The 12,951-nt window shown below is 35.3% G+C and overlaps 1 protein-coding gene across 1 annotated transcript in view; it reads left to right on the top strand.

Moving 5' to 3' along the window:
• EYS (EGF-like photoreceptor maintenance factor) overlaps positions 1-12,951 on the top strand; it is an 827,426-nt gene that overhangs the window by 535,404 nt on the left and 279,071 nt on the right. The window contains exons 32-33 of the mRNA XM_086745378.1: positions 3,417-3,607; positions 5,325-5,416. Of these exons, the coding sequence (XP_086601504.1) occupies positions 3,417-3,607; positions 5,325-5,416 (283 nt within the window). The remainder of the gene's footprint in view (positions 1-3,416; positions 3,608-5,324; positions 5,417-12,951) is intronic.

Here is a 12,951-nt window from a genome sequence, read left to right as displayed (position 1 = left end):
CCTTCTTTATAAAAAAAAGAAATAAAGTTTTGAAATAGCAAATTGATCGTTGATATTTTTCAGGAGAATCCTTTCTGCAGGCAATGATGTCTTCTCTTTGAGTGCTGTAAGGTATTTATAATTAAAGGAATAGTAAATGATGTAAAAGATGTGTCAATGAAAGAGGAAAAAAATGATAGCTTGAACAGGAGTGTCTTATCTTAAAGTGTGAAATAACAAAAAAGGAGAGCAGTAGAAAAAAGGAAAACATTTCTTAGAATCCTCTCTGTGCCTGAATCCCTACAAACTGCAGACTATGCATTAGACAGAAATATCCAGAGACAGAAGCTACATTGTCCACAGGAGCGTGTGCTCTTGAGCATATTAAAAGTTTTTGTTATCTCTGCCTGCCTTCAAAAAATAATACTTACTCATCTAGCTCTCAAGAAGTTTTAAATTTGAAGGCCTCTGTTCTGAAGCTGATGTAGCTGAAGCTCATTGGAACAGAGAAAAACCAGTAGATACCAGCAACAGTTAATGAATCTAGCCAATCGACTGGGCTGCAGACTTGCCTACATATGTGCATACCACTACAGATAGGTCTCAAACCTTTTAACATTCTGACATTAATGCGAATTCATGCTAACAGAAAAACGTGGAGAGCTGTTGTGTACACAGGGGAAAGAGCTACAACTGAAAGGATCTTATAGGTCAAAGGACTTTCCTGTTTCTTGGAAAAGCAAGTGTTAGACATTTAGAATGAAAGATGAAATACATCTTCAATTTTTTTTTTTTTTTCTAAAGGTTTGAGTGGCGAGTACTCTGCTTTAGGACAAACAGCAATGTAGGAAGCCAGCTCTAGAGGTCAAGACAGAAAAAAGCTGCATGCAACTATAGTAGAACGATTATAAGCAAAGCTTATGTTCTATAAAAAGAGATTGCATACTGTGAGAATCTTTACTGGTAAAATCACAGCAGTGCTTTTTGTTAATAGCTATTGCGGGAAGGTATGCAGCCATTCGTGATTCAAGTAGTGCATTTTTATGGATTTCACAACAACCTGGAGCCTGCTAAATATTCTTCAGTGCCTTCTCTCATTAACTCTTTCCATACTTATGGACATAGAGCAATTGCAGCAATTTTACTGCAGTTTATTCCTTTAAAAAGCTTTCTGGTGAGCAGCATGAATATATTTCCCATGAGAAGCTAAACTGGCCTCAAATCCATGGAATAATGAAGTGTATCGTCTTGCAAGGCAGCATCATTTGTGGCCATAGGAAGATAAAAAGACATAGATGCCAGCAAAAATAAAGAATTTGTCTGCAGTGCTCTGTGTACTGAGTATAATTATAGATAGAAAGCTAAAGGTAGATGGCACTGGCTTTTGCTTGTTTGGTCTTTCTTGAAACTTCGTAGATAATCCAGTCTGGCCTCATTTATCAGAGTTATTATAGTGTCAGGAATCATGAGTAAACTGCATTGCTCCCCCACTCATCTTTTTTTTTCTCCTCACAACTACAGATTTTACTCTCTTGTAGTGAGATCTAGGGGCTTAGATGCTTTGTGTTAGCAAAACACAAAAGAACTGACATAATTTTCACCTGTTTGCACACGTCTACTTAGTTATATGCTGAACAATGGGAAAAAAAACCCACCTCCAAAAAGCTGAGAAAGTACCGAAGGAATTAGGACTGCAGGACAGAGATGTTCCTTGAAACTTTGCTGTCTTTAAGCCAAGCTGATCTCCTAAGAGGAGTCGAGAAAAAGAGGTGGTTAGATACCAGTATCTCAGGACTGTGGGGATAACTGAATGGTTCCATGGGAGAAGCAAAACCATGTACAGGGGGAGTTGAAGGTAGACAGAATGAGGGAAAGATTTAGTGCTCAGTGGTGAGCTTAGGAAGGAAAACAAACAAGGGGTGGGGATTAGAGGTAGTCCTCTAAGGCCATGTCTGCCCATTCTTAGAGAAATTGTCCTGTCTATAAAATACAAGTTTTCTCTGCAGTTTTGTATATTTATATTCAATTTTGTGTATTTTTTTACTTGAGTTTTCTGAAATTTGCAGGCTTATATTTCAGAACAGAATTTTTAAAGATTAAAAACATTTAAAATCATAAAGTAATCTTTTTCACATCACTGGTCATTGATTGGTATCGCTTGAATTATTTTTTGTGTGTGTTACTATGTGTTGTATGTGTTCATATACTACTTATTTGTTGTTTCTCTTTTCACCTCTTTTGGAGAATATTTTAAGAAGAGCTTTCTTCAGGATTTGATTGGTCTCTTTAACTTTGTAAATAGTTTTCTGAAAAGGCATGAAATGACAAAATTCGTACGCTTACAGTGATATACAGGCGAGCAGCATTAATATTTTGTAATTTGTCTCAGTATCACTGATGTTCAGAATTTAAGCATATGTAATAATTTTTTTCCTTTAGAGCTGGTGTAAGAAAAGATTAAAATTTTGCCTATTTTGGAAAATAGAAACATGATTTGTTTCAAAGATACTCAGAATCACTGCATAGATAATTCAGTGAAGTCTAAGACAAGAAAAAATGGAATTATTCACTTGTCATCTGTTGTGCATTGTATCTAGGTTCATATTTTTGCACTGACTTTTTTAACGAGTGAGTTGTTAGTATTACTTCAAATTTTTTAAATTCTCATAAAGTTGATAAAGAAAATAACTGTATGCTAACAAAGGAAGAGAAGGAGGAAGAGAAGGGAGAGAAAGAGACAGAAAAAAATAGGAAAAAAAAGAAAGATAAGAAAATATAGAAAAAAATTAAGAAAATGAAAGGAAGAAAGGAAGAAAAGAAAGGGAGGGAGGGAAGGAAGGAAGGAAGGAAACAGGAGAACAAAAAGGAAAGGAGAGGAGAGGGGAAAAAAATTAAAAGAAGTCTCTTTTAAATCTTTACTCCTCTGTCATCTGATGGACTTGCAAATATATTTTCCTTTTAAATAAGAGCTGCATCTGCACTTGCCAGGTATGGCATAGGGTGCTAGAGGTTAAGAGAGGTCTAGATAAGTGAAACAGACACACTAGATGTAGTCAGAAGGGAAAATTAATTTCTGCAGACTTCAGACTCCTTCCTTCTTGTATCAAAAACAATGTGAATGCCTAACTTCAAAAAAACTGTTCTAGACTTATGAGGAACCAAAGCTTATCTACATAGTCTTCTCTTTTGGGCATTGATCCTAGTTGTCTGCTTAATATAATTTGATCTAAATCTTTATGTCTGGTTTTATAATTTTTCAGTGTTAGTCTTTGACAGAGGAGAACTAACATAAATTTTCAGATTCATCTCTATCTCCCTGACAGATGTAAAAGAGTATTCTCTATCTTTGTGACCATTAGCAGAATAAAAAAGCAGTGGATGAAGAAGAAAAATATCTTTGTGTCCTTATATTATCTCTTTTTAAATTCTATTTACAGATTTTAGTTATGCTCATTATCATGGTGATTCTTACCTGGAATTTCAAGGCTTGCATTTGAACATGCAAAACTTCATCCACTTGGAATTTAAGACCTATAATCCTCATGGACTCCTCCTGTATATTGAACAGAGCTCAGAAGCAATAGGACGTTTTTTAATTCAACTTTTCATGAAACATGGCATCTTACAGGTAAGGCATCAAAATCTCCCACTGAAGGAGAAGTAAGTAAAAGTTAGGATCTGTAAAAATTTTAATATTTTTTTTTCTATTTCCTGCTGTAGAAGGTAGTGGATAGAGCTACAGAGACTTTTAAGATTCTTCTGTATTTCATGGAAAATAGTTGTCAAACTTGCTGTTTGTTAGGACACATTCATGGGTAATATGATTAATATGTCTCACAAGAGGTGATGCCTGAAGAAAATTGAATAGTGATTATAATTATTATAAATTTTTCTAAATTATTATAAATTATTTAAAAAGTAGACATTAAAAGACAAAAATAAATATCATAGATCTTGTCCTTACAACTCATATGAATTAAGGTATTCTAGTTTATCTATGAAGCCTAAAAGTACTGAACGTTCTCATGTGCAAGTTCATTAAAATTGTAAGAACAGCAATGGAATTGAGTGAAATGTCATAGGAAAATCTACTGTGTAAGGGAACATGTTACCATGTGGCTCTAAGTAGAAGCTTTTTACTTGATCTCTCATGTTAATTCATGATTTCACAGGATTCCAGAAAACATTTGCTTGGCTTTCATAAACAAACTAAATAAGAATACATTTGCTTGTAAACTTTAAAGGAGTAAAGTGTATATCCCAGTATATCTTTACTTTTGACAAATTGTTCCTTGTTTTCTGAGAAACAGATAAAGCTTGAGCTTTATGAAGAGATAAGCAGATACTAAAGAGGCTATAAAAAGATATTAAAGGATAAATTACCTTTCTTATAATGGATCTTCCATTTTCCTGATAAAGATTTCCAGAAGTTTGGCTGTAATTATATTCTTCAGCAAGGATTATGAAATGACTTCATGTTTAAAGAGCATGATCATACTAAAATATATATATAAATTAAAGATAAACAGAAAAATAAGAAAATAACATTTTACTTTATTTTGTTATGTTATGATTTATTGTCTTTTATTATATTATGACTATCCAGAACAAGTGAGATTAGTCAAGGGCAGGAAGTTATCCAAGGTTTAGAAAATGTTGACAGCTTCAAGTCTATCTTATTTGTATTCATGGTAAAGTAATGATGCAGAAAAATATTTTTCTAACATATCATAACCACCATAAAATATGAAAGTACTTTAATTGACGAAAATCTATTCATCTATCCCAGTGTGCCATGCTAAAACTAATTGAATTCACTTAATCATTCACAAAGCTGGTCAATTAAATGTAGATTTAAAACCCAATGAGCAAATGGTTCTAAGCTCACAATCAAGCTACAATTACAAGTAGACAAACCATGAAATCAAGTGCTTGTTCACATTAGTATAGGAAATTAAATGGTGTTCCAAAATTCTCAAGCTTGCATGCTACATTACGTGTTCGGAAGTGTAAGGAGGCCATTAAATGGTAAGTAAAATTCACCCGTGGCCAATGTTAATTTCAACTGGGTTGCAGATGGTCAACTTCTTTGCAAATCAGGCCTATAATATCTGATTGTACAATACACAAAGATTAAAGCATTTTCATGCAGACCAGGAAGCGTGTATGCTTGCTTGTATATTTCTGGTACAACAGATTTCCTGATCCATACCTTTAATGAAACATTAGTTTTGCTTGATACACATGGCATCCTTCAGGTTTTTATGAAACCATTTGTTATTCTAATCTTGTAAGTGTATAATTATTAGAAATTATGTAATAAAAGCATTTTTCCCACTCTGTAGTACCAGTTTTTTTGTGATGAAGCAGCAGAAGTCAAAAACATCAGTACTACTGCTAGAGTGGATGATGGACAGTGGTATAAAGTGCAAATTAGGTAAGTTTTATATTTTACTGTTGTCTGTGTTTATATTTTTCAAACATAGCTAATGAAGTACCTTTGCAGGACAAATACAAATGGACCTCAGCTTCTATGGGAAGCTGCAGTTGTTATTGTATCCATTGTATTATGCCTTGCCACCTCAGATATGGTAGTGAGTAGTCATTGAGAAGGACAACAGTTTATTGCTGGATTTCAGCTATTATCAGTGTCATCTTTTTTTCCAACGTGGTAAACCAGGCGCAAGCTGCAGACCACATGGTAGACAATGCAAACTAATGTAAGGAGCAAAAGCCAGTAATTCACTGCAGTTGTGCGTATCATCCAGAAAGGGAATAACATAGAAACAAAGCATGCTGATGGAAGCTAAAAGCAAGTGTAGTCACCTCTCTCACCAAAAAAAAAAGAATAAAGACATCTTTATGACACTGATAAAAGCAGGATTCTCTAAAATCTTGAGTTCTGTTTATTTCTTTATTTGTCACTCCCTCTCAATCTCAAAATAGAGAAAGTAGAATTGGAATTTTTTTTTAAGAGAAGAGATATAAAGATGATAAAGGCATTAAGCAGCTTCTATATGAAGAGTGACTAATAGTCAAGGACTCTGTAAGTCCATTAAAGACAACTGAGGGAGAATACCAAAGAAGTCTAAAAAATCCTAAGTGACACAGAGGAAGTGGATGAGGAGTGGAGACATAAAATTTGTAGTCTCTTAGCTAGTTTAATCCATTAGAATTCTATTGTTATTCCTTTGTTGTTAATTTTAAGAAAGATTTAAGATTTTGAAGATAAGTATAATGCCTGAACCCTCAGTACTGCAGGAGACTTTAAGAAAAACATCCTTTCCTCTGGTGCCAGAGCATTAGGACTGCCATGTTATTGACATTATTCAGAGATGCATTAAGTACCATGATGTGAGTGCACCTATTTTATGCATTTTTCCCCAACTCCATTTAGCAGAAAATAACTTGAATCTATAAATCAGCCTATGTCAATAGCTGGAGAGAAAAACAGCCTGATTTCTGTTTCTGCTGTTCTTCTGGAGCCTAAAAAAAAAAAAGAATGAAAAAAGAGTTATCTCCTTTCATTTGCAAATAATGCTGATTATTTCAGGACAGCTCAGGTAAGATGGGCCACACTGATTTTTGCTGTTGAAAGGGAAGGAATGCATAACATTTATGGAATCCAGGCTAACTAGTGAGCAATTATTAATTAATCACTCTACTCACTTTAGAAGAATGGAAATTATTTTGGACATTCTTTTAAGAGTTAAAATGTTAATGGCACTGATGTCAGTAGGATTTAGTTGGAACGTGCTTCTTATTTTCATCTAGTGAATCTTCACATGTGCTTGAGTTAATTGAGAAAATGTATATGCTGTATGGAAAAGTGTAATAACCACTGCTTTACATAGTTGGTTCTTTATTAACAATTAAATATGTATTGCTGACAATTAGATTTAATGGAGTCACTCTTGAAATATGTATATTACTGGTTTTATGAAGTTAATATTTAATTTAATCAACAGTAGTATAGTGTGGCATAGTAAAACTTAAAATAACTTTGGTGAAAAATTGCCACAGCTGTCAGCAGCTGTCTAGAGCTTTGCAAACATTGTTTAATCTTCACAGAACTGAGTTAAGTAAATTATGTTTTGAACAATGAAATCTGGGAAGTTGGTGAAGTCAGGATGTGAATGTAGGAGATACTGAATACTATAAAATAGTGGATATGCACAGTGTGGGATTTTCTTTGTTCTGAAGATGTTAAGTATTATGAACAGACATCGTGGGTAATAAAAAATATGGTTTTGTACTAGTTTGTTGAAAGAGACTGCTTATTCTCATTATTTAAAGTATTTATAATTGTTTGGAGCCCTTTTGATGTGGCCCTGTGATGGAAAGATTTTTGTCCTTCAAATTCACTAAAAGGAATGTGTTTCAGCTACTGAAGATAAGCAATCTCCAAAGAATATTTTGCCTCTACAATAGCATATTAAATGAAAGACATAGACTTTAAAGTAGTGAGTGTTGTATAATACAAGTTGAAATACAGTGAAAATTAGATAGCGATAATATCTTGTTTTTCTGCTTACAGAGGAACATTTTACTGCTTCCTTTATCCCACAGAAATCATTCCTGGTGTGAATGATATAAATGTCACACCTTTTAATGTTTGCAAATAAACGTGCATATTACTGTCAGACGTTACACTATATCCAGTTCTCACAGTTCACCAGAATATTCATGCTAAAAGTAAAATATCAGCACTGCTGAAATACATTTGTCATTATAATGGAATATTGTGGCTACAACAACTTAACAATTTAATAAAATTGGATATTCTAAGAGGACTGATTTTACATCAAGATCTTGGATAGCTTGATAATTTTGAATAGAATATAACCTTTTGCACCAGATTAGTCTTTATTTATGGCGTTGGCTGCTAAAACCAACATGTTGACAAGGTTTGCTTCAGAGCAGTGCCTGAGAGTTTTGTTTTATATGTAAGCTGGTACAGTTGTTTACTAAGTCTAGCTATTAATGAAAATCATTGCAGCTGTTTCACTCATGTATCTGATTGTATGGTTTTAGCTTTCTTTAAGAATGTTACCAGGGAAGTGACAGAGCTATAGTAAAAACTGGGAACAGGCAATATCCCACAGGGATTAGATTTCTACAAGGTATTATGAAGGGAAGGAAATGTTAGACTTAAGCAGTGGGAAGCTTAGTTGTTTGGTTTTGTTGTGAAGATAGAGTTACCTTACAAGGCAGGGGATACTCTACCACAATCTTCTCATTCCAGCTCTTATAAAACTTCCTTAATTAACTGCTTTAAGATCCATCTTCTTCAACTGTTGTCATCAAACCAAGCTGATAAATTAACATGTATTGCAGAAACAAGACAAACTGCAGCAGTGGTATTAGAAATTGTTCCTTTTCTTGGTCCACTATGCTCAATTTCAACAAGTATTTCAGTACTGGTAATAATAGTGTCTTAATTTCCTTGATTAAATACAAATTATTTTTTTTTGCTTTTAATTTCAGAATATAATTGTAAATTTCTTTAGCAAATCTATTACCTTATATATTGATTATGCAGTAGATGCCATCAATAAAATTTCTTTCTTTAAAATAAATCTGTCCACTTAGAACTTTTTAAATTGACTGTGACTATTAAGATTAGAAAACTGGTGTAGCTGCTCCATCAGTCTAGAAACCAACTGCAAAATGTGGCAATTGCTTTTTTAAAAAGTGCATTATTCTTCTCCTTTAACTCATAATGTTTGTAACTTGAGGTTTGGACTAGTTAACTATAGGACATTTGGTGATTGATTGTCTTCATTTTGAGATGTAGATGTTTTCTGATTCCTCCAGTCAGAAAAAGATCTTTCTAATCATCCCATAATGCAACATATGCTTACTCTGGAGCTTGTATGTTGCTTGGTTTTGATGGCTTTTTATGAAGACCTGAGATAATCCATATGGTGCAAAATATGCTGTATTTATTATACTTCAGAGTATGCTACAAAGCTCATATTTTCCCTAGGGCTTTCAGGCAGGTAAGATAAGCAGATGACAGATAAAGTGGTTTTTTTTATTTCCCTTTTATTGTAATTTCCTATTTTTATTTTATCACAAGGATGCCAAATATTTGCCTTGATTTTTAACATAACAAGATACAGATTAAGAGGTCATCCATCTGTTGTTTCATGTACTGTGTAAATGCCATATACTCTGCTGTATGAAAACATGCTTAATGGGCCACCTCCTCAAAAACAGTTTAAGCCACAAGATATTAATAGCAATGGCTGCTGCTTAATTAGAGTAGGAGTGTATTCACTATTTATATAGTCCCATAAGAAGTGTATTCTTGGTATAAGATGGCTTCATGCTATTTTCATTTTCTGGGCCTCTCCCAAGGAAGCTATCAATGGACTTGCATCAGCTGCAATTCATTTGTTGAAGTACATGGAGGTACCTAGGGTTAAGCCTGATTTATATTTATTACCAATACAAATGATTTAGGAATTTGTTGGACCTCTAAACTGGCCACTGGTAGGGTCTTCACAAACATGCTTTCCTCGCTATGGCTGTGTTGGTCTTTCATACAGTCCCTCTGAAAGTGCCTAGTGCAAAGGAAAACTAAGAGTGTATGAAATACAACACAAGCGCTGACTTACCTCATAATTTCTAGTTTTTCTATAGTCTGAAACTTTTCCCAGCTCAATAGTCTCACTTGGAAGAAGTCTACTTCATTAAATTGATTCCAATTTATTTATCATTTATTAACACTGGTAATAAAATCACATTTCTTGTTTCCTAAATTCCACTGTATCTTGATTCCTAATTAGGTCATATCTGCTACTTACTGTCCAGTATCCATTGCAGAGAGGATAAGTCAACAAAAACAAACTGCTTTGAGAATATAGTTTATCTGTAGAGGCATTTTTATTTAAAACAGAATCAAAACTATTAAAACTTTTGAAATAATGATAGTAATGTGAAAACTTGAATTTCTAATGTGGAAAATAGAATCATAGAATCATAGAATCATAGAATGGTTAGGGTTGGAAGGGACCTTCAAAGGTCATCTAGTCCAACCCCCCTGCAAGGAGCAGGGACATCCCTGACTAGATCAGGTTGCTCAGAGCCTCATCCAGCCTGGCCTTGAACGTTTCCAGAGATGGGGCCTCCACCACCTTTCTGGACAACCTGTTCCAGTGTTCTATAACTCGCATTGTAAAAAATTTTTTCCTAATTTCTGATCTAAATCTACCTCCCTCTATTTTAAAACCATTACCCCTCGTCCTATCGCAACAGGCCCTACTAAACAGCCTTTCCCCATCTTTCTTGTAGGTCCCCTTGAGGTACTGGAAGACCACTATCAGGTCTCCCCGGAGCCTCCTCTTCTCCAGGCTGAACAGCCCCAACTCTCTCAGCCTGTCCTCATAAGAGAGGTGCTCCAGCCCTTTTATCATCTTTGTGGCCCTCCTCTGGACCTTCTCCAAATGGTCCATGTCCTTCTTGTGCTGGGGGCTCCAGAACTGGACACAGTACTCCAGGTGGGATCTCACCAGGGCAGAGTAGAGGGGGAGAATCACCTCCCTCGACCTGCTGGCCACGCTTCTCTTGATGCAGCCCAGGATGCGGTTGGCCTTCTGGGCCGCAAGGGCGCATTGCCTGCTCATGTTGAGCTTCTCGTCCACCAGCACTCCCAAGTCCTTCTCCTCAGGGCTGCTCTCAATCCATTCCCCGCCCAGCCTGTATTTGTGCCTGGGATTGCCACAACCCAGGTGCAGGACCTAGCACTTGGCCTAGTTGAACTTCATGAGGTTGGCATGGGCCCACCTCTCCAGCCTGTCAAGGTCCCTCTGGATGGCATCCCTCCCTTCCAGCGTGTCGACGGCACCACACAACTTGGTGTCATTGGTGAACTTGCTGGGGGTGCACTCTATCCCACTGTCCATGTCGCCGACAAAGATGTTGAAAAGGGCCAGGCCCAGCACAGACCCCTGAGGGATGCCACTCGTGACCGGTCTCCACATGGACATTGAGCCGTTGACCACCACTCTCTGAGTGCGGCCATCCAGCCAACTCCTTATCCACCGAGTGGTCCGTCCATCAAACCCATGTCTCTCTAGTTTAGAGAGAAGGATGTCGTGCGGGACAATGTCAAAAGCTTTGCACAAGTCCAGGTAGATGATGTCAGTTGCTCGTCCCTTGTCCACCGATGCCGTCACCCCGTCATAGAAGGCCACCAAATTGGTCAGGCACGATCTGCCCTTGGTGAAGCCATGTTGGCTTGAGTTGATCATGAAGTATCAAGAGAATTGGAAGGATTCTCTTTTTTTTTTGTTTGGTTTGAGTTTTTGGACAGATATAAAGAAATTTGACCAAAATATTTATGGTTACTGTCACACAGATGAACAGGAAGAAGCGAAGAATATCCCCCAAAAGTGTATTCTGGAATACGTCTGAAAGGAAAAGGATACTGACTTTGCAACAATAAAGAGTGGCTATTGGCACAAGTCGCTCAATAGGTGGAAACCTAACTTTTGGTTCTGAAGGTTTCTGTTACACAGTGACACTATTACTACCCACTAGCAGAGCACGACAGTGCCACAGAAATGGCAATGCTGGATTGAAGCAAAGGAATCAAAGCAGATTCTGATTTATGAATGATGAGATTAAAACCAAGTATGAATAAAAAAATCACCAAATAGAGGAAAAATTTAGAAAACTTTCTAGTCAGACTATCTTTAGTGTATTTTCCAGTTCATTCTTCTAACCTGCACAGTACGTTTAGAGATAATTAATTTGATTTTAATCCTTTTACAAATAAGTAGAAGGGGAGCTGGACTAATAACATTCCCTCCTGTGACTAATTTTATTCATTACTTTATCTCATAAAAACTTGATAATTTGAATGTAGCTTAATGTATCTTTCTATTTGGAGGTCAAGTGTTCAAAATAAATGGTCATGCTTCTTAAGAATAGATGTCCCAACAAGAATGGTTTTCATATTATACTATTTTTTTTTTTTGTCCAAGAACCTAATTTTCCCTTTGTAATGACTTAGAGCACTATGGAAATAATGACTTGTAGAGAAGTAGCAATGTAAATACAAATACAGCATCTCACTAATCAGAACAGTTAAACAATAGTAAACTTAGATAAGCAAACTGGGCTAAACGTAAGTTGAATACTGAGAATGCATTGATCATACCTGCTGCTGAAAAAATATTAAGGAAAGTGAATAGGCAAACAATGAAATTATACTTACCCAGTTTGCTTTGTGAGTAAGCACTGATTTCTGTTGCTGAAGATTATTTTGGCATACAAAGACCAGAAATTAGTTTCATGTACAGTATATCAATGCATTCATCTTCTATTAATCCTAGGTATTTTCAAAGTACCAGTTAGATTATTTTTTTTTCTGAAAAGAGAACATCTCAAACTTAAGTAGTAGAACTACTTTATGAAAAATATTATCTATTATTTCGAAGTGTCATTATTGTGAAAAAAAACCATACTGTATTTTTATTTCTAGGTTCACAAACTGTTTATTTTCCTTCCTTGCAGTTACCTTTCTTTTTCTGTCTTCAGTAGAAAAAGCAAAGAAACATCATGCCCTCTCTTACTGCTGCGTATCACTAAATTCCATATCTTTTCAAGACACTGTCTCAACAATTTATGTCTTTGCCAGAGGCTTTGCCTCAGGACATGTCGTTAGCTCATTCTGTGTCTAAGATTATTTAAATCCTGTTCTATCCCATGTGATCTACACAGTAACTCTTAACTCCATTATTCACGTTATTAATTTCCCAAATTGTTTTAATTTTATTCTCAGAATAGCCCAAATCAATAATTTTTAAAATAAAGTAGTTACAACATTGGCTGACATATTTTATACATTTGAAATATTTTTTTCTTATAAAAAGTAATAGAACATAGCAATATTCTATTTCTGAATGTTTTTTGTTATTTAGAAAGCAGACCTAATATACAATATACAATAAACAAAATCTA

The sequence above is a fragment of the Chlamydotis macqueenii genome, chromosome 3 (assembly GCF_036417535.1).
Source record: "Chlamydotis macqueenii isolate bChlMac1 chromosome 3, bChlMac1.mat, whole genome shotgun sequence".
Taxonomy (NCBI): domain Eukaryota; kingdom Metazoa; phylum Chordata; class Aves; order Otidiformes; family Otididae; genus Chlamydotis; species Chlamydotis macqueenii.
Note: the sequence above shows the minus strand (reverse complement) of the source record. Positions and strands in the feature narration are given on the sequence as shown.